Genomic DNA, 27,733 nt, shown 5'->3' with positions numbered 1-27,733 from the left:
GTTTTGTTTCAAGAACAGTGATAAGGAACACAATTTTACTGATTTGACGTGCTTTTTTGTCTAATTTTTTAAATTTTCTGTGCATTTCGTTAGAGGTAGTGTTCATCTGCCCATATCTCACAAATTTCTTTCAGTTTCTTAAATGACAGCCTTTGTTCCAGGCTCAGCTGCTCAGCCAACCTCTGAAGTTGAACTCACTATCTCATGCAGGTATATCAGTTATTACAATCTATTATAATCGTACTTTTTAATTACATTTTTATGAATTCTTCATATGGGACTCTATTTACCTGTGAATTCATCGAAATTTAAAATCCAAGCATATCGAGTTATTCGTGATCTCAGGCGTTGCAACCTAGAACACGTGATGCAATTCTACCATAGTCCAGACCAAATTTTGCGCTCTTCCAGAGTGAAACAAAATATTTGCAGTCTCCAGGTTATTAATGGAAGTATTCCCGCAAACCAGGGTTGTGGATCTCCTGTTTAACTCTAAACGTTGTTAATTGTCATGACCTGAACTTGCGACGTATCTAAAACTAGTTCAGTGTATGTTGAGACATTGTATCTTGTTTATAGCACCCTCATTAAAGCTTCCATTGGAATGCAGGTATTGAGCACCTGGAAGGCACTGATTGAAGGCCAATCAGAGGTATAAACCATCAATCTTTGCTATTGAAGTACCTTTGTAAAGTGACATGTCGATGGTGTAAGTCAGCAATCATATAACTCGGGTTGCGATGTCGCAGACTTCCTGTCATACTTTCTTTTTTAAATTGAAAACCACTCAACGGCAATTCTTTAAAACTGCCGTGATTATTCTTCTCTGTGCAAAGAAAATTCTGCAATAACTTCAAGGAATGATGTAAATTTGTTCTCCTTTAAAAAAATAACATAGAGGCGGAGATTTTCAGACACCGCAAACGAGATATGTGAATGACGACTTACACCATCGATTTGTATGGACTCGTGCAGAGGATACGGGATGGTCAGTTGCCTAGACTAAAGTTCAATTAGGTTCTTCCCGGAATCCCGGAAGAAAGTGGAGTAACTGCCCAGTGACAGGTTTGTGGCAGGGAATGGAGGCAGAGCTCAGGAGGTTTTATTTGCCGGATGATCGGGGAGAGGATAGGTTTTGATGACCATTGGGAATGGCAGAGCACTCTAGTATACTCATGTGGCGACTTGCACATTGTGTGTGAGGCAAGAAAATTAATAGGAACTTGATGGTTATAAGCTGTTGAAGTGTCACCTTGCTTGGCCATCTATTAAAGTAGATGTTGTCTATCTGGTTTCCAGACCCACAAAAACTGCAAATATCATGTATAACTTTCTGTTTATTTAACATGATTTTAATGAAGATTGTCATCTCTCATTACATTGATTCTTAATTTCCAGGGGCTTGGAGGGCAAAGATGTTCTGTCAAAATCGGATCCTATGTGTGTAACATATATCCAGCCATTTGGAGATACCCATTGGGTTGAGTATCACAGAACAGAAACCATTTTAAATTCTCATGATCCAGATTTTGCTTCAAAAGTTCTTCTGAGTTATCGATTTGAAGAACAACAGCCTCTAAAATTTGAACTGTATGATGTTGACTCTGAAAGCCCACGGCTCGAGGATCATGATTTTCTCGGTTTTGTCACCTGTAATTTAGGTCAAATTATCTCCAACGGCAAGGTAAATCAACCATAAAGTATCTTGTTTCCATATTGTTCTTATTCCATGTTTGTTTCTCAAACTGGATGAACTTTGACATTGTTATCACGAGACTCACCGATCACAATCGTAAGGCAGTCTATTCTAAATTTTTTCTCTTCTGTTATTACGTTACATAGTATTTTATTAGTATTTTGCATAGGTGACTGTATACTTTGACATTTGCCTCAGTCCCAATCATGGGGCACTTTTGTAAGTATGTAAAATAAATAAATAAATAAATTTTGCTTCAGACAAGTAGGAAAATTTCAATAATGGCTCGGAGAACATTTTTGTGAAGGATTTCTTTGTGTTGACTATTTTGTTCAAATCTCTGTTAAACTTAACGCACTAGCAGAATGCCTAAAGTCTATCGAGTTCATCCATATTATTTATAACTAATGACTTCAGTGTTTTCAGTTCACAAGGCGTTTCATGTCAAATGTGCCAAAACGTCAGGCTTTGGTCCCTAAAAGTGAGGGATGCTGCTAAATTTCTAGCTACGACATAAAACATGTCTAAGGTTCCAAAAAAATAGTAGATAGTCTCTTTAATGAATTTTCGTAGCCAAATAAAATGGCTCCTAAAGGTAATACCCCCGAAAGGGAATCAAAGCAATGGATGTTTTATTTAGAAAATGTTGTTCTTATTTTGCAGGTAAAACTTCAGCTCTTGCAGAAAGGATACGATCGTGTCCATGCCTCTCAAAAAAGTTACATTTTAATCGCAGCAGAAGAGTTAGCAACTTTAAAAGATGAGGTTTACCTACAGTTCAGTGGCTACAACTTAGATAAAAAGGATTGGTTTGGGAAATCCGACCCCTTCCTTGAAATTCACAAGTCGTTGGAGTCTGGAGATTATTCTCTAGTCCACAAGACTGAGGTAAGGTATCAAAAAAATTGTCTTCGTAATTTTAAGTATGACATTTCACTCAGAGTTGCAACAGAATTTTGAAATTGAAATTCCCTGATGACATTTCCCCGATTTCCTTGTCTTGTTTTAGTAAAATTCTCTGACAGTTGGAGATATGCCAGATGGTTAAAAAGACACAATTTGAAATGATTTTCAGGCAAAATTTGTTGTTCAAAACGGCGAACTTACTCCAGAGAGCAAATAAAGGTGATTTAACAATTTTTCCCTGACATTTCCATGATTTAAGTGATTTTTTAAAATTCCCTGACAAGTCCCAGTTTTCCTGGTAATCCCTGACGGCGGCAACCTGTTTGCAGTACATAAGATTAGAAAGTGGTTTATACTGAGTTTTCACTTGAACCCATTTTGTCACAGTGCAGCTTGAATCCTAAGGACCCAGCAAAGTATTGGGAGACAAAGGAGGGACTTTATGTTTAGTTTTCTATGCTGGTCAGAAGGAGCCATCAGCATCCGATTTGTGCTCATGAAAATCACTGTTGTGTTTATCATGTTTACACTTAGATTTAAAAAACTGGAGACTTTTTATTTTCAATAATGATTTTTGCTCTAGTTTCCATAAAATTATGTGCATTAACATTTTGTACTATTTTTAGGTCATCAAGTGTACCCTGAATCCTAAATGGCAAAGATTTTCTCTGCCGGTTCGAACTCTCTGCAATGGTGACTATCATCGAAATCTGAAATTTGTCTGTTATGACTGGAATGCAAGTGGCTCTCATAGTTTGATCGGAGAGTTTTATGCAACGCTCCAACAACTAAGTGAGGGACCATCTTCAAAAACTCGTTTTAAATGCATCCATCCGGAGAAAAGGGTAAAACTCATACACGTATTTGTACAAAAATTTCTTAATGGTCAACAAACCATCACTTAAAAAATAATCAATCCATCTCGAGAAAATAAGGATGTTGTAAGATCTGCCTTGAAAATAGGTTTTTTTAGGGTATTTTCTTGCAATGTAATGTACGTTTCTAAATGTTAAGAAGTTCAAACCTACTTTTTTAGCTGAGAAAAAGAGCCTCAGTGGTGAAGTCCTAAAATGAATGCATCTTATTGGCGTGAAGTTTATGACTGCCTGTGAGGCGATTAATCATAGTTTCAATTACCTTGAATCCAATGCAACATGGCTTCCGTACAATTCATATCACGAATGAACGATTTCATGTTAAAAAAATACCAAAATTCACGTCAAACAGGGAAACATGCATGCATGCTCATGAAACCTAACTCCTTGTTACAATTCAAACCTAATTGAAATGATACAACCTGTTTTAAAAACAGTTGGAAACCCAAAAAATTGTCACAAAATGGACAATAAAATGCTATTCCATATTTTCAGAATTGAAATGTAATCTTTATAGTTATTTTTATATTAATATCTGCATGACTATTTTGAAAGTAAGTAGCCTAACGTGCTTTGTTATTTTATCAAGGAACGGAATGAAGTAGCTTATGAAAACGTGAAAACTGTCAAGTTTTTGTGAAATTAGCTCTTTTTCTCTCTGGAAACACCTAATCAGTAAAGGCAAATCATTTTCCCCGGACATTAGTGCATATAATTTTGTTGTCGTGTTTACATTTTTCAGGTTTTGTTTTTTTCAAGAAAAAGAAGGTGGAGAGGTAAAAATATCAGGGCAAGGAGGTGGGAAACATTTTAAGGAAAATATAATCGCCTTAAAATTGCAGAGAACCAAAAAAATGGAAATCTTTAGAAGTTTTGATCCATTAAATTACGAAAAGTGAAAAAAATTCAATATGTTTTTGAAAATTAAAAGAGGTATCCATTATCAGAGAAAGAAAATAGTTAAGTTAAAATGATTTCTTTCCAATTAATCAATTTAGTATAATTTTTACCATGTATACTAAAACAAATATTTGTAATTTTTAGATCTATTTCATATTTTACCTCTGATTTCATTAAAAATAAATTAGGGAATATGCAGCCTATACTTTTTTCGTTTTTTTCAACAAGTTTTGTCGATTTACCTACATCATATTTTGCTTTACACTCATTTCAGTTAAAAAAAAATTATTCTGGTTCCGGCGAAATTGCCCTCGACTTTTTCCAAGTAAAGAAAATCCATTCATTTATGGACTATGTCAGAGGAGGGACTCAGCTGCATTGCACAATAGCAATAGACTTCACAGGTGAGGAAACTGTTAGTAACTTACCGGGCGCAAGCTCGGTTGCTTTTTCATCAAAAAAACAATTTGTATAAATCCCATCTCTCTGCTCTTATCATCAGCAGGGTCAATGGGTCAATTGCGCTGGGCTCAGAATCGTGTTTTGGTGCTTGATTCTTGTAGCTGAGCAAAGAATAATTGGATCTGTCCAAACAGCAACTTTCTATGTTGAATATTAACTGAGTAATCACGCTTTGAAAACTTCGGTTCATGACGTCATCCAACAAGGTTGTGACACTCTTGGTACCTTCCACCTTGCCTTCATCAGTTAGGGTGACACACATTTGCACTGATTACTCAACGTGAAATCTGGATGAAAGCAAGATGGAAGAAACCAACTGTGTCACAACTGCTGTGGATGCTATCATAAACGGAATTTTTCAAAGCGCAATACCTAGGTTAATATTGAACTTAGAGAGCTGCTGTTTCGACGGATCTTATTATTTTTAGCTGATCAACAAGAATCAAGCATCAAAACACAATTCTGTAACCAGTGCACCTGACCCACTGAGTCTGGTTACAAGTTCCATAAAGTGTTCATAATTTTTTGTGACTTTCAGTTTTTAGCCATTTGAAACGATCAATTATTTGGAAATACTATGTATTGTATCATAAGAATTTATTTATAAAATTGGCATCATTTACAACTGGGAAAAAATTATTCTCTTAAAATGCTTTTTTTAAAGTAAATTCAGGTTTTAAAGTTTTGGACGACTCCTATTGACTCTTAATTTAGAAGAGGAGCCTTGGGGTCTTTAATAACGATTCTTGCATGTTGAAAATACTAAGTTTCTATTTAAATGTACACTAAACCTCGGATCATCCAAATAATGTGGCAGTCAGCCACCTCTAATCACAAAAAGATTGGATAATTCAGAAAATGTCCTAAAAATGCGATGTGTGTATTTTTTTACATGCAGGTGCAAAACCAAAAGAGGCCTCTTTTCCGATTAAATGATAAATACACCTAGTGGACCACTAGACAAGGTCTGAGGCAGAGGAAAACGTCAAATATTTTCTCTTCAAAATCCCACATAGAAAACAATTCACCAACGCCAAGTTTTGAAATCAACCCCTGAATGAGATATTAACAAGTCTTTTAGACACAGATCAAATGGAAATTCGACTATACAAATGACGTCATTTGTATTTTTGCCATCGAACCAATATTGATAGAAAACACTTATATTTTGTTCAGGAGTTTTTTTCAGACTCACCATTGTGTGGTTTGTTTTCCTTGTAGAATTTTGAGGAGAAAACATGCAGTGTTATGCTTTAATTCAAACATCATACCTTGTCTAGAGGCCCATCGTAAAAGACCAGCTGACTTTGAAAAATTTTGAATAGAGAATTGAATTTGAATCTTTGTCGACAGAATGAATCTTCTCCTTTAAATCAGCAGAAAAAAAGTGACCAGAATTGTCAGAACAAAAGCCAGCAGCAATGTCAAAGTTGCCATAACCTTTGATTTTTGATTTGATTGACTTTCCAATTTGATTTTTTTTCTTTTAGATTTTTTTCAGATTTTTTCCATTTGCCCATTTCCTCTTTTAAAAAATGAACTGAGGATTTACTTGTAAGTGAAATGTAAGCTGTGTCTATCGTAGTAAACTATTACGATACTTTTCTCTCTCTTACCTCTTTGAATGGTGATTATTTTGCTATTTATTTTTTCGCACATATGTATTTCTTAATGGGTTTGCCCATAAAAGTGTAAAATAAATAAAGAAAGAAATGATTCTGGTATCATGACATGCGTCATAGTAAAAATACAAGTGATAAAATAACACAATTTCTCCTCATTCACTCACTTAGCAACTGATCTACTTTTGACAGCAATTTTATGTTTGTATACCCTTCATTAAGGCACAACTTGATTCATTTTTATTTAATTATTCAATCAGAAGTATTTCTAATTCTAAGTTGATTCTAAAACTAATGTGCCTTTTACCTTCAGGTTCGAATGGTAACCCTGCTCATCCATCGTCCTTGCACTATGTGTGCGATGGATTCGCCAACTGTTACGAGCAAGCTATCAGCTCCGTAGTCTCGATCATTCAAGACTATGACTCAGATAAAATGTTCCCTGTCTTGGGATTTGGTGCAAGGCTCCCACCTCATGGTGTTGTCTCTCACGAGTTCTTTGTGAATATGCACCCGTCAAATCCTTACTGCGAAGGAGTCAATGGTAAGTTTTTCCACTACCCAAGTAGCAGTGATCGTGATGCAAAGCGATTTTATTGGTTAGTTATCATGATTATGTAGGTGGCAATCAAATGGCTACACATCGCAATTTTTATCTTGATAATATCGCGATAAATTTCCGGGGGATAAGATCAAGGATAATCGCTTGGATGTTGATGATTCTAGCGATTTTGATTTTATCATCGATAAAATCTCATTATATCGCTATTTTTCTGTTGAAAAATTTTTCTTGGGTATGCATGAAGTCTGATGCTGCCATACCACTGAATAGAGTAGTATGAACAAAAATGAAGTTATGAAAAACTTACAGCTACCACTTTCTGTTAAAGAAAAAGGTGACACTCATAGCTTTTTCTTTTAGTAAAAGTATCAATAATCATAGACTTGAAAATTGTTAGAATAAATGAAAATCAGCAAATTTTTCCCTCTATTATGAAAATAAGGGATTTATTTAGGTTTTATTATCGAGGATAATTGTATGTAGCGCCTTTTGCTTGTTTTCAGAGGTTAATTCTCAACATGATAACACATAAATTTCATAACAAGATAGCATTTTGTGCTGCTCTCTTCTCTTGTATGGTTAATTGCACTTCCTGCTACCTTTTCGAAGATAAAAAGGCATTTCCTTGCACCTGCTTACCACTATCCTACAACTATCATTCTTTTCCAAAGGGATGCATTTTGCTATTTTAGCCTCCAACCAATTCTCTAAATATTATTTTTAAGTGAATCGAATCTAGAAGAAAATTTAATTTTGAAAAACTCGTTGCTACTGCCAATGGTCTTTTTAGTAGGCAGCAGTCTGTCTCACCATGGCATCTTTAAATTTTACAAAATAATCACAAGAATCATGTACAATATTGTCACTTTTTTGTAGAAAAGTTGTAGAGACTTGAAATTATTTTATTAGTACCAACACAGTTTTATGCAGTATTGGGTGATAAAGTATGATGTCGCAACTCTATCCAATGTCATCTATTTTAATGTTAATCTTGCAAGATTCCTATCTTTCATTTAAACTCAATATGTATGCCTGCAAGGAGAGTGCACACAATAGGGGCCAGTATCTTATTAGTTTTTTCAAAAGGTTTTGGGGAAAAAAGGGAAGGGAAAGAGTAACTAAAGTTCTGTTTTTGCTTTTGCCCTTAGGTACTTTTTCATTGAAGCGGCCGTATGAGATCAATGTAAAATAGCCATATTTTTATTTTCCAATTTTTTTGAATATTTTGCTTATGTACTTACGAAGAACTGTATACAGTTCGGGCCCCTTTTTAGTGTTTTTTTTTTTCATTTATACCTACACACAGTTTGGGGATATGTGTTTCTCCCGTTTGGGAGCGGGCGGTTGCGTCTAAATGTGTTCGCATCTCCAACCATCCTGATAATCATTTTTTCGGGTTTTCCTTGTTTTGTTATGAGAGTTGTTCAGCAGCAACGGTAGATGGCGCGAGAATCACACTTTTGTGTCATGCCTTGGGTCATATCCATGACGGCGTTTTAATACTGTCTTGGATTTTGCGGCATGATAAGTTGGGTTCACTGCCGAGTGTGATCTGCTGATGAGGCCTAAAAAGGCCCAAACCGGTATAGATCTCTTGGCGTGACTCCAACTAAATATTCCAATGCAAACTGCCTGAGCTGAACACTCTCCCCCCTCAGTTTTGTACTGGTACGCATTAGAGTTCAAAAAATTTAATTTTGACTCTAATTTTAATTTTTGGAACTTCTTGGCTGTGTTTTCCCCGCGAAATGGTGTGGACCCAGTACCATTTCTCCATCTTGTTACATACGAAGAAACTCATGATTGTATGTGGTACTTTTTTATTCACAGGAGTTCTTCAAGCATACAAGAATTGTATACGGCAGGTTCAACTGTATGGACCAACTAATTTCTCCCCCGTGATCAATCACGTCGCCAAATTTGCTCAGCAGCATTCGGATGGTTCCAGTTATTTCATTTTACTCATTTTAACTGATGGTGTCATTACAGATATGCCACAAACGACTGAGGTAAGTGTAAACTCAGACAAAAATTGTTTTGTTACCGTTTAGTCACTTCTTTTACTTAATCTCAAGTAGCGTTTTACAATGGAAAAATCGCGATTTTTCTAAATTAATTTGCGATTTTTTTAAGATCTTTTAGCCATGAATTCAGTAAGATCATCAACATTTCAGCAATTATCTTTGATCATGTCGCAATGTCACCTCTGAAAAATAGCATTCGATCAAATCGAAATTTTATCTCCAAGTATCAAGATTTTTGGTTCGATTATAATGCGATCGATGGCCGTTGATAAAATAGCAATGTTATCGCAAATTTCTGTAATGAAATCGCAATTTTGTATCGGATAATATTACAAGAAACTGATGTCGATAAAATCGCAGTACATTCTATGAACAAATCACAACTTATCACTGCTACTTGGGATTATGGCAAGAAGTTCATTTGACATTATGCCACAAAAGTAAAACACTGAAAATTCCATTAATTATATGTAATCCTTTTGACTCTGCATTTTGATAACTATTTGGACGTGTTTCTGCCTAACGGAACTAAGTGTATTATGACATGAGCCGTGTGAGGCAATTATTCTCATGTGTCTTGGGGCTCATGTCTAACTGCACATAGTTCCGTTTGGCAGAAATACGTCCATTTTTCCTTGCCTGTTGTTAAAATGGGACCAAAGCCTGTTTCTTCTTCTTTTCTTTTCCGTTTAATTAGAAAAAGATCTGTCAACAAATACGCAGAATTTTAATCAATATCAGTAATTGCACTTTGCAAAAGATTGAAGTAATTGTTCCTAAAACTGGCAACAGTACTAGCAAACTTTAACATTGACTCTCTGGAGTTCCCTGTTTTTCATCTCAGAACTTCGAATTTTTGGGGTCAGTTTTAGAAATGTTTGCATGTTCTTCACACCCAATGCTGCAGAATGCCCCCCATCCCCAGCCGTAGTAAAGTTATCTCATTTTTTACTTGCACCTTACGGCATATTTTGCCTGACCTTGTCGTATTTAATGGTACTTCAATTTTATTCAGACCATGTCTAGTGATTCATTCTGAAAATCACCCAGCTTTGAGGTCGCAGAAAGTAAAAAAAAAATGATCTTGCTTGCATCCTTTATCGCTAGTTTAAAAACCCTCTTAAGCAAATCCTCTTAACTAATAGAATTTTTTATGATCACTTTGTAATAAATTTTGTCTTAAATTTATGATTTTCTGTTTTGCAGGCAATCGTCAATGCCTCAGGTTTGCCCATGTCGATAATCATCGTTGGTGTTGGAAATGCAGATTTCTCAGCGATGGAGACTTTGGACGCTGATACTGTGGGTCTTAAAGCCAACGGCGTCAAAGCCTTGCGTGATATCGTTCAATTTGTTCCTTTCAATAAGTTTGTAAACACAGGTGACCCTCGCACAGCAAGGATACGTCTTGCAAAAGAAGTTCTTGCGGAAGTTCCCGGCCAGTTCATTAGCTTTATGAAAGCTAATAAAATTGAACCAAAGCCTCCTCTAAGTACAATCTCATTTCTTCCTCCTGATCCTGAGCAACTCAACACCACCCATTGAGATTTGTTTAATTCATATCATTAATCATTCTACTCCTTTTGCCATTTGCACTCTTAACTTTAGTGTTCAGTTTGAATACGGGCCGCTAGCTTATAAAGTTGCAAAGCTAACTCGTTAAAGCATGCATTTTTTGAGCATTTTGTGTTAAATTATATCCATGCGAATATTTTTACTCTTGTGAGCATATCATAGATTGAACTAAAAATTGCAATAGTAGATTACCGATCATAGAGAAATAGAAATAGAGCCAGAGAGACCAACCGCTGCACCTGTCCGTAAAACTTGTTATGCATATATTTCAAAGCCAATAATTGGTGCTACTGAAATGCACAGGGAATACATAAGAGACAAACCAGACGAGCAGATTATGAACTATCTCAAAAAAATGGGAAGTTTTTTCATTTTTAGAAAGAATATCTCAAAAATAAAACAAATCACCTTTTGATCAAAGTAAAATAGCATTTAATGCATGGAGCTGGAGCTAACTTTTGCTAGAGCTGAAAGGAGCTATTCGTTATTCATCAGATTGCTTAAAAATCATGGTGATTGAATTAGCAAAGTACATGTATGGGTCACTCTTCACCAACAGGAAATGTGCGCCTCTTGGAGCTCTCCACTTCTTAAAAAATCCACCCCTCTGATATGCTCTCAAGTTTTGTCATGGAAAATTATTTTACACTTATCTTCCTATTTTTCTATTCCTTCTCATTTTATTTAATAAATAAACCATTAATAATTTATCAGGTGTCAATAGTGAAACTAGAAAAAAATTTATCTCCATTCGCTGATTGAAAATTGCTGGCCTTACTATAAATTTGAATGGAAAGCTAAGTAATATCATTCCGTATGATTCTTGTATGTTAATCAGTGTATGAAGAATATCCCGTTACTATTTTGAAGCAATGAAATTTACTTATATTCTTTGAAAGCAAAACAAATGGGAAAGGAGGTAATTTGAAAAACGGCGATCAAATTTTTGTTTTTTTTTCTAGTTTCAAGGCTGATATGCACTGTAAGTATGTCCATGGCCAAAATAAAAAAAAATTGTATCTCGATTGCGATGTAGGTTGCCCCCAATATTTGATTTTCTTACAGGGAAACTAACCAACACTTTCATTGTAATTTTATATTTTTCGTCACTCAATTTTCTTCTCTCATTCTAAAGAAATCACTTGAAATTGCAACGACAAAGTTTTGGTTAGTTTTTCTAGAAGATAATAGAGCACAATTGGAGATTTAAAAAAATTGCAATAGAGTACTGAGTTATGAATTTTATGCTTTTAGTCATTGATATGATCTTCATTGCGATATTTTGCTGTCTATTGAAAAGTACCTACCTAATCATTTCAAACAAGGGCCCAGATCAATCTTTTGTACCTTATTCCCGTCATCTAGGACGATGGACCTTAGCGCTGTCTAAACTTATGAATGAGTGAACGTATGCTTGTGCGAGTGATTAGGGGGTGAGTGCTCATTTTCTTACTTTTGAATGGTAGTATGATTTTTTGTCTCTCTTTATCTTAGCCATCTTTTTACTTTTCTAACTTTTTATTCTGCTTTGGAAACAAAGCTGTTCAAGTTTTTCTCAATCAGGTTCATGTGTTCAGATTTCTAATGTCGACAAGATAATGTCAATCTCATAGTTAATGATTTAGTCTCTTTGAATGTAAAATAGAACGCTGTGAAGTCAATCAAGTCTGCGTGATATTGAGTTCATACACCTTGCTTGGTTATTTGAGTGAATTTTCAAGTATCCCACTGACCAATCAAAATACTCCGTATTAAGAAGAGATTAATGTCTTATAGTCTCTTTGTCTGGCTGAGTGTTCACAATTTTGTGGCTCCTACATGATTGATCCTGTTTGGGAGACAATCTGGCTTTTTTGCGCTGACTTAGCTTCTGCATCAATGCTGGAATTAAAATCTTCTGTACCTGTCATTTTTATGTGCTTTTGTTTGTTTGTCTGCACCTCATGGCTGTCCTGCAATATTTTCTCACCGACCACTAACTTTCTTGTGCAAAATGTTTTCAAAAGAGTGACATAAATTTTTTGGCAAACCTTATTAATCTACTGTTGGCTAATCATCTACTTTCCTGTAATGAACGTATCAATTAACAAGACGTTCAGTGTCTCCCTCCCCAATTTCTTCAGAGCTTCCCTGTTACTTCTCTGGCAAAATGTAATCTGGCTGTGAGAGTTGTGTCATAATTGGACTTCTTTTTGCAATTAGGAACTATAAATTCCGGCCCAGTTTAAAAACAACATATGTGCCATTAGTTTCTCTATTCACATTAGTGTTTCCTCAGATGAACCAGAATTTATAGTTCCAAATTGCAACATGCAGTCCAATCAGCTGTTTTACTCTATCCAAGTTTTGAACAATAACTCAATCGACAAATGTCACTTACAGGTGACAGCCACATTGCCGATGTGCTTGTAAGAAGATTCGACTCCAATTCTAGTCTCATTCTCAAGAATTTTAGTTCTCTTGTCACCCCAAATACGTAGGGCTGTCTTGCAAATTTTTATGAATATTTTTTACTTGTACAAGAGGTAAAGTAACGACATTGGTCAAAATGCAAAATTCCTACATTGCCATATAAGTAGCAGAGCTATTGCCTTTGTAAAAATAACATGGAAGGTGTCAACTCTTGTATCTTGGCAGTATGGTTTTCTCTTATTTCTTCATCATAAGTACGTTTTTTTGATAAATGGTGTTATCATTTGAGTTATTGAACACTTAGATGATACCTCTATTAAATTGAATTGTTTAATTTTGGTGTTAAGGCCAATGGTGTTATTATCTTTAGCCATATGGATGTAATCCAAGAAACGTATGTAGACTACATTTTTCAATCAGGAACTATAATTTCTGGTTCAGTTTGGAAACAACGTATATACCATTAGTTTACCAATGCACACAAATGTCTTTGCAGATAAGCCAGAAATTATAGTTCCAAATTTCAAAATACAGTCCATCTCACTTTCGTTCGGTGTTGTCCCAGTGACAAAAAACATTTTAATTATCGACTTGATGTGTTATATTAAGGTGAACCATTAAAATATACTATAAATATTAAAGAAGGATTAAAAGTTGCAGGCAATTTTGTTAATAAATTTAATTATCATAATTTAGCTTGTGGCGTACAATAATTATACATGTAACTCTATATATGACCCTTGCAGTCTGTCTCTCAAGACTTCTATCATACATTTTTGTTGAAATTTGTGCCAATTTTACTCATAAGTAAATTAGTCTGTGAGAAGAGAAGGTTCTATTATTTAACAGGTTTTTCAGAGTAAATTTCCTTGGAAAGAAATTACAAAAGAACATTTGGCATTACTAAATGCATTCTGTGGATTTCACAATGGTATACTAGCTCTATGTTTGGACGTTCATTTTTGGTTTTTTAGAAAATTTACTCACTGTGTGCTGCGATATTCTAAACAGAGAATATAATGCACATCTAATTGCTTCATCAGCTCTTATTTTTCCCACTTCTTTTTCAATAGATAACCATACAATCTGCTACGGTCTCGTTGATCTGTTTTTTAAGTAAGAAAATATTGCTGTTAAGAATCTACCGTCAAATATTCCATCACAGCTTTTGTATTGTATCGCTTGTGGTGCTTAAACTTTACATGCTTTGTCCAAACAGAAATGGTAAAGTTGAAATAGCCTATTCACATCACCACTCTTAGTTGATAGAGTGCTGGTACGAAGGCATTGTTAAATTATTTTTCACCAACTGTGAAACCTGTAAGAAGGATAAAATTATAATTCAGGGATGAATTTAAAAAGAAAATAGGAGCCTGCATTGAGTAATAGAAGTGCATGATTAGTTAATCTTCCCGCGCTTTCTTTTTAGCCAAATCAGACACCTAACAGCCGCTTTTTCATTTCTTGATGAAGAATTAAAAAAGTGGCTGTTGGATGTCAGATTGGCTGAAAAATAGCGCGGGAAGATCAGGTGGTCTCTTCTACTATTCAATGCAGGTCTTCACACTCTCTTTGGACCAATTCTGAGGAGCGAACAATGGAAAATCAGGAGACTCCCGAAATTCCTCTTCTCGTTAGGAGTTGTTCATAGAAACTTTCATATTTGCATAAGGTATATCTTCTCTTTCTGGACAAGATTTCTGCTCCAATTGAAAAACTAAAAATTCTCCTCACAAGCCACATCACAATTATCCTTGTTATCGCCATTCGTGTTATCTGAGTTACCAATATTCTGTTGATTGGTTGAAACAATGAGATATTTCATGTTTGTTATGTGATTATGTCTGTTTATACTTAATATACTCATTCCTGTCATTGTTTCTTGTTGTGTCGGACTCAATTTATTCTCACTTCTCTTGGTTGAATAAATGTATCCATGGATGTCCTAAGATTTATTTTGTTCAACTTTTTAAAACATTTCCACAAATGTCCACTACTGATCAGAGCCCTTTTCAGATTAGTTTTTGTCTTTCACTCTATGCACAGAGGGAATGCACCCTAACCTGCGCAAACAGCAAAAGAGAAAAAGTAATCTGAAATGAGCTTTACCTCAGTTTACCCTCCCGATTTTTGAATCATTTCTCTAAGCCATTATACTATGCCCTTCATTTTGCAAAACTTAATTTGAATGGAACAATTGGACCGCGTTAAACAGAAAGGAACCAAGCCACATCAGCCATTGCCAAATTTAATTGGGCAATTTAATTTTATACATGAAAACGGTTGAGCGGATTTTTCTGCAAATTTCGGTAAATTTTCTCCATAATACAAGGCTAATTCCTTGGAATGTTCAAAGGAATCCGCACAATCGTTCTCTCTTAAAAAATTAAATTGCCCAGTTAAATTTGGCAATAGCTGATAAGGCTTGGTTCCTTTCTGTTAAACACGGTCCAATTTCGACTGTAGGTACATGAGGGCGTAAATCCATCAGAGCATTCAAAATTCCATTCATTGCAGCATCATTCCATCATTCCAAAGGGAGCAAAAACCGTCTTGAGTTTTACACTCATACGCTGTAAAATTGAATTCTAAACAGAAACTTTCCTTGAAAATCCCAGTAGCATGTTATCCCCATGAGGAGTGCTGAGAACTTTCTGAAGATCTAAGGATATAGGTACATAGTGACCTTGCTCCACTGACAAGACAAGAAATATTCTGGTCTCTTTCGAAAATTTCGGCGCATCTAGTGACCTCTAATCGATGCTATGTGTAGCCATTTCTGCTCTTTTAATATTTTCCTCACCTAAATTCAACACTCTAGTACTTTTTCACACTTGTCTTTTTTGGGTACATGACATCTTAAATTAAATTGACTAAAAGCGTTGCGGAAAACCCTACCTGAAATAGGTATTCTATCATTTTTGATACAATTTAATTTATACAACCTATACAAATTGGTAATGTTTCCAATATCTGATGGCAGCTAGAGCTTTTTTACGTTTTTTTCTACAGTAATGTGATGGCACTGCCGGAATACTGTCAATGAATTGTTTGGCATACCTAATCCGATCAGTTTCAGCTTTGTTGGGAGGTGTACGTTTACCTCTGGCATCGGTTATGGCGTGATTGCCAGTGGAACTTGTGTTCAGAGCGTGGCGGAAGGCCATTAAGCTGACATCTAAGGGGGCACATAAAAATTTAAGACAAACAATTTTAAGACGATGCCATTAATGTTTAATTTTTATTCTGTATTAAAGAAGCGGCTTGACTCACCACCCTTCTTTCTATGCCTTTGCACAGGGACCTGCTTCATACAACTTAACAACCGATTCTTCTTTGAGTTATAGTCTTTGAGACCGTGGTATTCAACAAAAATTATTTTCCTATCCTCTTCAAGAATGCTTTTACAATTTTTATGACAGGAAGTATTATCACAGCACAGACTTGGCTTCATTCATTTATTGGACCCTGCATCTGCGGACATTTTTTTCATTTGTCTATCATTATTTTTTTAATTTAGGAGAGTCAATTTGAACAGAATTTTGGGATGATTAAGGAGAAGTTTGTAAAATAGAAGAACTAGGTTTGGTAGGCTCAACAACAGGGTCTTGAAAAATCGAGTCTTGTAGAGTCAGACTAGAAGAAGTAGGTTCGGTAAGATCGACAACTGGATCTTGAAGAATTGAGTCTTGTAGAGGCAGAGCAGAAGAACTAGTTTTGTTAAGTTCAACAACTGGATCTTGAAATTAAGGTGGATCTTGCGGAAAATTTTGAACCGAAGAAGAATCAGAGGTCTCCACAAGAACACAGGTGTAATTACCATCAGGTACATGATCCATAACGTTGAAGTCAAAGCTGATTGGCACTCCACTAGCCAACAATGCTTCCCAATTTATTTGGGAATTCAAATTTTCTTTGCCCATCTGGAACATGCAGAAATAGAAATAGTTAGAACTGCTGAGAAACTTTTGAATTGAAACTGAATAAAAGCTGAATTCTGAAATGAACTGCTTTAATTGCAGAATCAATCAAATCATTGGGGCCTATCACATTGATTTTTTCCAGCTTGTACTGATACAGGGACAAGATGCACTTGCCAATCGTTCAAAGCTAGAGGGAGTACGTCGTAGATGGCTACAAGCCTCGATCAATAGGATGCGTTGAGAGCTCTGAGGGGTACAAATTTCTGGAACGGTATAACCACACCATTTTGGATCTTTTGGTGTTACTCTCCTTTTTGCTGGCCCTTGCAGAGATCCCTATAGTTAGATAAAAAAAGTACTTTCCTGTTATAATTTCGTAAAACTAGGCTAATGATTAAATAAAAAAATTGTAATTGAAAAATTCTCCTTTAACCCAGCAATATTTTCTTTTTAAGTAAACATGTACACTTCAAAATACTGTATCTAGGATTGCTGTGAGGGCTGTAATTGAATCAGTGAGGATGAAAAAATGCCAACTTAGAAAAATGTCAATGTTCAGGGGACTCATTAAACTGCACAGAAGCGCATCCATGCGTATTTACAGTGCATCAATTGCAATTTAGCGTTTTGAGTGTCTTTCCATACACCTTTTTTGGCACTAAAAGCTTTATTACACTGACCATTTCACATACTGTGCAGTTTTTGGCGTCTCCTGAACATTTTAATTTTTCCCAGTTTTTATTCTCACTGCTTTAAATAGAAGTGTTCTATCCCTGTCAGTGCACTATGGTCTGGGAGCGCCGAATTGTGGCCATAAATCAGGAAATGATCAGAATATCATGAAATTTGGTGACCTTATGTTTTTTGGGTCGATGAATTCAAATTTGACCTTACTTTTACTAAATTTTTAAATCCAAGATGGCGGCAGGCCCTTGGAACCAAAATATTTGAAGAAAATCCAAACTATGATAAAAAGACCATATTTATTGCTAGTTTAATGTTTTGAAGGTCGCCTAAATATATTTTGAAATTAATTTTGCAATGATCACGAGTTTAAAAAGGTAAAAGTCCCAAGAATACATATTTTTTTCAGAAAAATAAGAGGAGAAGAAATGATCGTATTTGAATCAAGTCAGCACTATGTTTCTTGATCTATTGATGCTGACTGGAGCGTAAGTTAAAACAATTGCACACTCAATATGGTAGTATTGGTGTTAGCAAGATATATGATATTACGGCTACAGGGTGCCCCCTCCCCGAACCAAAAATTGTCCCTTAAAATGTTCATTTTTAACGATTTTTCTTTTTAAGAAAAATTTCTCTTTGATCGTCAAACCCTACTACAAAATTTTTTTTAGGTATACTCTATACTACTTAGACATTAAAAGCCCTGAAGCTTTTGTACTACTTTGAAGCAGCCAAAGTGCATACCATTCTGCGCTGATATTTATGGTTAGAATTATTATAAAGATTCTAGGTAGGAAAATTGACGTGGACTATTCTATGAAATAAATACAGGCAAACGGAAAAGTACGTCATTAATAGAAAGATAATGTAATGAAGACATAATTAGACATGTACACACATTCATAAAAAGGAGCAAAAAGTAAACATCTTCACAAAATAAATTGAAACACTTTATAAAAAGGAACAATAAATGACGAAAATTGACCAGAAAAAAACAAGAATGACATCTTTCACATGATAGACCCAAACTTCAACATTAGGTATACTCATTGATAGAAAAACTATGGGTTTTAAAAAAATGCATCAGTGGCATACACAAAACATCTGACATAAGAAACAAAACTGAGACCTTTTACATTAGAAAAATTAATTACAAGTTTTAACAATAATTAAAATAAATTGACTAGAAAAAATAGGAAAGAAGTCTTCCACAAAATACACACAAAAAATATATATCATCCATCATTAAAAAAGCAAAGGATCAATCAGGAACAAACAAGAAATGGCAAAAGGAAAGTACATGAATTTCAAAAAAAAATTTAGAAATTGCAAAATGAACGAGTTGAGAAAAATACTTACAAGTTAAATTAAAATTGATCGAATAAATTGACTAGATAAAAAGGAAAATGAAATCTTCTGTTTGCACATTAAAGAGCGATAGAAAACATAATAGAATTAAAAAATCGCCTGTGTCATATTGACATCAGTTTATCCAAATTCAGCAGCAGAAGATGTTGGAAAGCCCTGAAAATCACAAAATTAAAGGCACAAATTAGGAATATATTGCAATTGCAAAATCTTCTTACTAGAGATAGAGCCGAAATGGCACACATACTAAAGAGTGAACAGGACTTTTTTCATAAAATATAACAAAAAATTTCTACAAATCTCACAAAGAAATAACGATGAGATCTCCATAAAAACATTTTTCAGAAAGCTGGAGAACATATTTGACACATCAGAATTAACTAGAAACAAAACAACAAAAATAAGGTTCATTGGAAGAAAATAAATCACAGGAAACATACAGTTTATCACATTATACGATTTAAGAAAAAATCCTGAAAAATTGGATATTATTGACACATGTAAAAGATTTAAATCAGAAACTTAGATACACTTCACTCCACCTCCTCAGCATCGAGTTCGATGTCGTCCCTAAGTTCCAGATCCAGATCTTCGAGTAGAGTTTCAGAGTCTGAAGCTGCCTGTTTCTGAAACTGTCAAATCGATTTGGGGCTCTTGTAAAAGAGCATGGAGCGCTTTCGGAAACGGTTTGTGACGCCTCTTTTTCATCCGTTCACCTAGGCCAAAGGATGACAAGAGAGGATCCGAGGACTCCATAGCACGATTAAAAACATCAGCAAGATTATGTGTTCTCATATCTTTTCTCAAATGATGCTCTCTGTCATTTCTGTACAATTTATTCCTGGACTCAGGCGCATCTTCTCCAAAAAATCCCAGAGGTAGATTTGAATTTTGCATTATTTGACTGCCGTGAACGAGGATTTTGTGGAGGGTTGCAGTCATTGGCTTATCAGGGAATAACTGCATGTAAAGTCTACCAGTTTCATGACAATATTCCTTGAAAAGCTCAATATTTGGAGGCAATTTGCAGGAGATGGCTATCAAGATGGTTTGCAGGCGCTCTATTGACCGAACATCGATGTTGGTTATTTCGGAAAATAGTTCGGGATCGCTGAATGCTTTTCGGGCTGTGTTGCCTGAGTTGGTGTTACCTGATCCTCCACTTTTGGGAATATCCACTCTGAGGCTCATTTTCTCCCAAAAAAGGCTCTGAATTCTCTTCTTGTTCAGTGCATACGCTTTTTTCTGGTCATCTGACTTCATCTGCCACCCGGCTATCCCATCTTTGTAGCCTAGATGGAGGATGCATTCAAACAACCGGATCCAAGCATGCAAAGAACTAATGCCGAACTCAAGGGAGCTTTCACGAGGCTTAAACTTTGGAGAGTCAAAATCCTTGATGTCTCTAAAATCGATAGGGTTGGCACCACAAATAGGACACGTTTGCGTTGATAACGTGTCGGTCAAATAATTAAGAATTTTGCCATCGACTAAGGTCATTTTCAGACGAGGCTGAATAACAAGGCTTTGTTCATCATTAATTTTAATTGTGACCCTCTCGAGACTCCCGATTTGCTCATCCAACTCCTCTTTTTCTGCCATCACCAACTCCTTTGATTCCTTAGCAAATTGGAGTTTTATGGGTCTACAGAATCTGACAGATTGTGGTGTCCTATTGACCCATAAAATATCCCCCGAATCCGCAGTCAATCGAAGAGGCACTAAGGTAGTGGCAAATAAAGAGGAGTCCGATCCACTAGAGCTTTCATGAGAACTTTGGAATTTTTGGCAGTAAGTGGACTGACTGGTGGTGCCATCAAAACCATACCTAAATGTCATCTCGGCGTTGACCTCCTTACAATCTTTACACTTTCCCTCAAAAATGTTTCCAGGACTTCAGATTGTAACAAAGCGATTCGTCTGATTGTATGGTCCACCAAACAAAAGAGTGGAACTTGCGCACATGTGTCTGAAACTTCTAATGGAGAAACCTGACAGTCTTTTTTGGCCTCCAAAATATATTCATAGGGTGGATATATGTCAGCGTTGTAATATTTGCTATTTAACCTTATGTTCATATATTGGGCTTTACTAAAAGAGTTCTCCAACATGAACGCTAAGGCAGCCTCTTCTGTCATACGCAAAGGCATTTTCTCCTCCTGTTCCAGCTGCTCTTTTGCTCGTGTTGGACTTTTCGAGACTTTCTGCAAAACAACTGCTAGGTCGGACTTACCAGTTGTTTTGGCCGCAACGATTGAAGCACGGACAAGCTTCTCAGAATTATGATGTTCATTCTCTGAAAGTTGAGAGATGGCTCTTCGTTGGGTTCTTGGTTTCATCTCATCAAACTTTTTTAGGGGCCGCCCTCTGCTGTGAGATGTTGACGGTCCTGGATCTTCTCCCGGGTTTTTTTCCTCACTTCTGAGCTCGTATGTCCCTTGCAACCACTTGGATAGATCTGTTTTTGCTCTGAAATTCAACGTTGATTTCTTTCAAGGTGATTCTTTAAATGAGTCAGAAATAGTGGTTATCCATATTACAAATGTGTGATTTAACTTCGAGTAAACCATTTTCCATGACCAACACTAAAGCGGGATCCATTAAGTTAAGTTGAAGGTTAAACATATTTTGGGTGGACATTTGTCGCAAAAGTGTTGTACAAACTATTAAAAGATGCACAACTATTGCAGTTACTATACCTGATTTTCTTCTGCTTCTGAGGTGACACGATCTGTATTACTAGAAAAAACGTGACTTATGAGACCATTCAATTTCTGTCCTTTGGAGCACTCCTTCCATTTTTCAAAAAGCGTTTCACGCGTTACGTGAAAAACTCCTGAAAAGAAAAATTTAATATAAATAATTTGTAAAATTTTGAGACAGCATATTAATCAGAAATGCGGTATAGTAGATGATAAAATTTAAATGAAGTCGTTACTTGATTGCGAAATTACACATGAATGAGATATCTTTATTCCTAGAGAATTTTTCTTTAATTTATTATTATTTTCTTTTTTATTATATTTATTCATTTATTTATTTTTTTTTCGTTTCTATTTTTTTCTAGTGCCCTCGGGAACTAGCGCGTGCTTGAATCCCCTTCTTTCGTCAACTTTCACTCAATGATCTGATCAGACCCTAAAACTTTGCGGATTACCATTCTCGGGTTGCCTAGCCAGGAATTGAACTCGGAACCTCTTGATCTTAAAGCCAGCACTACAACCACTACACCACAGCGGGCCGAGTTAATAAATTTGTATTATGTATACAGGCTGAAGAATAAAAAAAAAATACCTAAGTTTTAGCCACCATTTGTCGTTTTTCCGGAGAAAATATTATTTTGCTTAAAAATGAGGTTTTTTGCAAAAAAAAACTTTATTTCCTGGAAATCTGGCAAGTGCTGAAAAAAACTGTTATCATTTTTGGATTCAGCAGCCAAAAATACATATGAATCACCCTATATCAAACGTTGACCTTGTCTCGTCTCTCTTATCTCCTTCTGCAATGAAATCAGATCGCGCAGAAAGTCGTTTAAGTCCTTCACTAAAATGACCAAAAAAGGCCCCAGAGGCAAAAAGCGGCAAAAAAACCTATGATATCCTGTTAGAGGAACATATGAGCTACATTCTTGCACTGATAAGAACGTGTTAGCTCGTGTTAGTGATAACTAAAACTTAAGATGAAGGCAATTTTTTGCCTAAATCAGGACAAAACTTTGGAGTCTCATGGTGGTCATAAAATCAATCTTAATACTAAAAACGATTAAACCATCAAAAAGTACTTACTTTCACCTTTCTTTTCCATATTTGATCGGGGATCTACGCCAACTTATCACAAAGCGACACAAGGCAATACACGATGACGTGCACTTTAAATTCTCACGTTTGTTTACTTACCTCGGAGGATGTGAAGTTCGCCACCATATATCTGATCGTAAAAACAATTACATAAGATTTGATAGGTCATTTCACACCTACTAAAGGATGTAGATAAGGATTATATGCTCGATTGACAGATTTTCGTACTTTCAAAAATCGGATTTTTGGCCACGATTCGGCGCTCCCAGACCATAGTGCAGTGTATTACTGTCCTTTTTGGACAGTGCAGATTGCAAGTTCTTGCATTGACTCTTCGTTGGATGGACTGGGTGGTGGTGGAAGTCGAAAATAGGAAGTGCTTCATACAAACGTCAGTCAGTATCTAATGTACTCAAACACACTGTGGCTTGGCTTTTTAAGACTCAATAAATGATTGCCATATTCAAAACTGTAGTCAGATGCAAACTAAGTGTAAATGACGAAAAAATTAAGGTTTTTAGCTTGCCATGAGAGAGGAGAATCATTCTTCTCCTTTGAAATATTCAATCTATTAGGAATGACATCGCACTTTAATACATATTTCGACTCTACCTGTATACACATCAAATAAACCCTAACTTCACTTTCCAGGTTCTGCAGGCCACTGGAAACTTGGTAAAGATTATAAAATATAGGTACAAGACCAAGAACTCGCCTCTTTTCAACTGGATGTTCTGGGTCAGTATTTGAACAGTCCTCGGACAACTGGCTGAGTTAAAGGCAGATCAGTCTTCAAAAAATAGAAACCGCAGTAAGCAAGTTAGGGATGCTATAGCCGCCAACACTTGTAAGCACTATGTAGAGGAATTACCACCTTGAACATGACCAAGAACTGCTTGTGTTGGATTTCGCGTTATAGAGAAAATCCAATGAAACCTCCTGAAAAATAAAACAATGAAAATTTCAAGCTGGAAGAATACAGTACAGTAGTAAAAGTTATGGTTAATAAGTTGCCTACCACAATGTTTTAGGTACATAGAGATGGTGAAACTGCAAAAAGCGTAAATCAGTTGTACCTATTGCTTCAAAAATTTCTGCTCCTATTTTATTTCTTTAAGAAGGTACCGAACCAACATCGTGGTTTAAAATTCTCAAAGAAAATCCTTCGAAAAGAGCAAAAGATCACTGAAGTTTTAAAAAAAATGACTGAATAACTGTAAATATTAGCTAGACCACGAGTTCAGAACCTCAAGTTTCCTGACTTTTCTAAACCAGCATTGATTCCTTGACTTTTGAAGGTTTTGCAGCTCATCAGAAACCCTTTAAAGATTACGAAATACATATACAAGACCAATTATTCACCACTTTCTGACTAGATGTTTAGTGCCAGTACTTTCACAGTCCTCTAACGACAGGTTCAGTAAGGTTGGATCCTCCTCCAAAAACTAGAAAACACAATGAGGTAGTTGGGCATGGTATAACCGCCAATATTTAGCTTTATGTACAGGAATTAGCTTATTGAACAAAAACGCTTGTGTTCTACTTTGAGTGGTAGGGGAAACCCACTATAATGATGTCGGCTGAAAACCAAAACAATATGAATTTCAAGTCGGATAAATACAGCAGATTACTGCTGTGGTAAAGAGGAACGCCTTATGAGCATTTATGTGTTGTCTGATCTATCTTAATAAAAGCGATACTTTTAAGAGAAATTCGTTAACATACTCCTTCCAATTTTTAGAGAAGATGATTCGCAATTTTTGAAAAAATTATTGGTTGGATAGAAAATTTCGAGGGAAAAAAATTCCTTTATTACCTCAAAAATTACTTCTTGATTGGGAGAGATTTGGTAAAGTGTGAATGTTCATACAGCGTCTATCCTTAACATAGCAGAGTAGGTTGTTACTGTTAACACATTCCTTGCTACAGTGTTTTGGTTGCGTGTCAAAAGTAAAAATGCAGTTGCGGTGTTTTAAAATCTCTGCCCCTATTATACATTTTGAAAGGAGACGAAACCAACACTGGCTTGAACTTCTCCCAGAATATTCTTTTCATAGAGCAGAAAAATGTAATTCAGTTTTACGAATGAGCTGTGTACATAATAGATGGACTTAAAGATCACAATCTTTAGTTCCTTGACTGTCTAGGCTCCCCATAAAGTCTCTGACTTTCCATGTTCCACAGACCACCAGAAACCCTGTTATAATAGTTCATAGAAACATGTACAAGTTCAATAACTCACTTCTTTACAACTCGACGTTTTGGAACAGCATTTCATGAGTCCTCTGATGACAAACTAAAGTTTAGCTTGGAGGCTCCTCCAAAAAGTGGACGACATAGGAAAAAACTTAGGCATGGTACAACTGCAGACACAGGTAGGTCGGCATATTCAGACAGCCTTCCAAGAAAAGGTTTTCTGAAAAAGAAAAAAAAGAAAAAAATAAAACTGTAAAAAAAATTATGCATATTTGGCTCACATTTTTATCACTTATTATATATGTTAGCGTTAAAGTATGTAATCCGTTAATGTATACATTAACTAGTTAAAGTATACATTAACTGAAACGGCCAGTTAAAGTGTAGAATTTTTGTGGGTTGCACACTTCAACTAGTTATTCTATAGAATAACGGGCGGCTCACAGGTAAAGTGTGAAAGTCACAATTGAATCAAGTCAAAGTATCAAAACAAAAACAAACGGCTATTCATGATGCACGAACTGAATGTCCGTTATAAAAACATTACTCAAGCCCAAGTTAAGATTTTTTAGACTTTAGTGAAACTTGTCAGGTAAAGGAGAATGTCATGAAAAGGGGCATTGTTGTAAAACCTATAATTTTTCCCCACATAAATAGTCGCTGTCAACTAGATTTGATTGATTTGCAGTCGCAGCCCGATGGTGAATTCAAGTTTATTTTAAATTATCAAGACTATCTTTCGAAATTCGTCAGTTTGCGAGCTTTAAAGACAAAAACAGCAGATGAGGTTGCGTACAACTTGCTATACATTTCCACGATTTTTGGAGCCCCAGCAGTATCACAGTCGGACAACGGCCGGGAAATTTGCAATTCAGTGATAGAGTGTCTGAGGGAAATGTGGGCTGAATTAAAAATTGTGCACGGTAAACCGAGACATAATCAGGGTCAAGGGAGTGTAGAGAGGGCAAATCAAGACGTCGAGAATATGGTCTTTGCATGGTGTAAAGACAACGGAACAACGAAATGGAGTCAAGGTCTGAGATTTGTCCAATTTCAAAAAAACAGGGCCTTCCATTCGGGTATCAAAAGGAGCCCTTTTGAGGCGATGTTTGGATGTCCTCCGAAAGTGGGGCTCAAAGATTCCTCCCTTTTTATACTTTAACTGACACGTCCCAGTTAATCTATGAATTAACTAGTTATTCTATGAAATAACTAGTTAATGTGTGTAATAAAAATTTAATTACACACTTTAACTGGCTGCTTCAGTTAATGTATACTTTAACTAGTTAATGTATACATTAACTGAATTACATACTTTAATGCTAACATATATAGATGCAACATGCGGCTGGACAACTTTCCAAAAAAAATCTTTCAATCACTTTTCATTTATCCCCACACATTAGTACTAACATTTTTTGGACGACCTACATTTCAGAATTTTAGTACTGCATAGAAATTTAACGCATTTGTAACAGTGGTACTTTTCGCCAAATATGACTATGAAAGTGAGCTGTCAGGCACCAGCATCTGATCTGGCCCCAAAGAACTAAAACTAGAAAACTTATGTACTTCGGAGACACTTTACAAAGCTTTCAAATCACAATTTGTAGAAAAAAAGAACCATTATTGTTCATATTTGAACATTGTGATGAATATCTTTGTAACACCAATAATGAATTGTCAGGAGGTTATTGAAAACATACAGCCCCAAGGTGTTAAGAAAGTAAACTTTTTATTAGAGCCGAAGCTTCTCGATCTTTGAGATCATTATCAAGGCTAAGGAAGTTACACTGTATCGAGCAATAAGATACTACAAAGTAAAATGAAGAATAGGATGCATAGTGGCAGGTGAAAAATCTAAAAAAAATTGTTTCAAAGATTTGTTGTTCTAGATTTTTTACAGTCTCCACGCATCCTATTCTTCATTTGCATTTCGACGGTGAAACTACCAAACCACGTATCTCGGTTTGCGACGTCGCAGACTTCCTGTCATACTTTATTTTTTAAATGAAAAACTACTTGACGTCCAGTCTTGAAAATTTCTGTGATTTTTCCTCTTCGTGCGTAGAAAGTTCTGTGAAAATTTCAAGGAATGATATTGATTTGGTCTACTTCAAAAAAATAAAATGTGAGCGTAGATTTTTAAACACCGCAAACGAGGTACGTGGTTTGGCAGTTTCACCGTCGATTTGCAATTTCTTATTGCTTGATGTAGTGTAACTTCCTTAGCCTTGATGATGATCACAAAGATCAAAAAGCTTTGGCTCTAATAAAAAGTTTACTTTCATAACACCTTGGCATCAAATGTTTTGCATAATCTCCTGATGATTTAATTACTGTTCAGTCCAATATTCACCTGTCGCTTGCTAGCATTTGATGCTGGTAAAAATTCAGTGCACTGTCAGGGCTTGGTCTCTAACATTGTTATCAACAAGATTGCAGGCAAAAAAGCCTTAGTAAAAGAGTAAAAGAAATTAAGCAGAATACATACATTATATTCGGGTTTGAAAAATCCTTCCTTCTCCCACCAGTTATACCAAGCTGCTTCAACATACTGAGGGCTGTAGGCGTCTGGCATTGGTCCTGATAAGTCCTTCTTTTCACCATCAGCTGTATTTCCAGAATAGACAGCTGCATCTTTCTTAACTTCCTTCTTCTTTTCTTTTTTCTGTAAAAATTAACAAGTTAGGGTTTTTTTGTCAAGGGACAGGCGTCGGGGACGCTG

General features: G+C 35.8%; 2 protein-coding genes across 9 annotated transcripts; one reads left to right on the top strand and one right to left on the bottom strand.

Moving 5' to 3' along the window:
• The first annotated feature begins 6 nt into the window (after positions 1 to 6).
• Positions 7 to 14,983, top strand: LOC109034750 (copine-8). Its single transcript, XM_019048054.2, has 8 exons — positions 7 to 210; positions 1,399 to 1,684; positions 2,360 to 2,584; positions 3,229 to 3,447; positions 4,652 to 4,781; positions 6,775 to 7,005; positions 8,854 to 9,032; positions 10,254 to 14,983. The coding sequence occupies exons 1-8, from the start codon at positions 143 to 145 to the stop codon at positions 10,590 to 10,592; spliced, it is 1,677 nt and encodes a 558-aa protein (XP_018903599.1). The 5' UTR covers positions 7 to 142; the 3' UTR covers positions 10,593 to 14,983.
• Positions 13,883 to 27,674, bottom strand: LOC109034777 (uncharacterized). Of its 8 annotated transcripts, XR_011900089.1 has the most exons (5): positions 27,500 to 27,674; positions 25,052 to 25,225; positions 23,691 to 23,748; positions 23,525 to 23,638; positions 16,820 to 16,957 (listed from the first exon to the last, which is right to left on the bottom strand). XR_011900089.1 is itself a non-coding variant. In XM_072301835.1 (4 exons), exons 1-4 carry the CDS (start codon positions 22,814 to 22,816, stop codon positions 14,330 to 14,332), a joined length of 282 nt encoding a protein of 93 aa, XP_072157936.1. In that variant the 5' UTR covers positions 22,817 to 23,514; the 3' UTR covers positions 13,883 to 14,329. The 8 variants fall into 8 exon arrangements, 2 of the variants coding, with proteins under 2 accessions (XP_072157936.1, XP_018903646.2); XM_072301835.1 differs by lacking the exons at positions 23,525 to 23,638; positions 23,691 to 23,748; positions 25,052 to 25,225; positions 27,500 to 27,674 and adding exons at positions 13,883 to 14,352; positions 21,712 to 21,848; positions 22,798 to 23,514 and having other exon boundaries at positions 16,855 to 16,957; XR_011900088.1 differs by having other exon boundaries at positions 23,525 to 23,748.
• Positions 27,675 to 27,733: the final 59 nt, after the last annotated feature.

This window comes from Bemisia tabaci, chromosome 6, assembly GCF_918797505.1.
Source record: "Bemisia tabaci chromosome 6, PGI_BMITA_v3".
Classification (NCBI taxonomy): domain Eukaryota; kingdom Metazoa; phylum Arthropoda; class Insecta; order Hemiptera; family Aleyrodidae; genus Bemisia; species Bemisia tabaci.
Note: the sequence above shows the minus strand (reverse complement) of the source record. Positions and strands in the feature narration are given on the sequence as shown.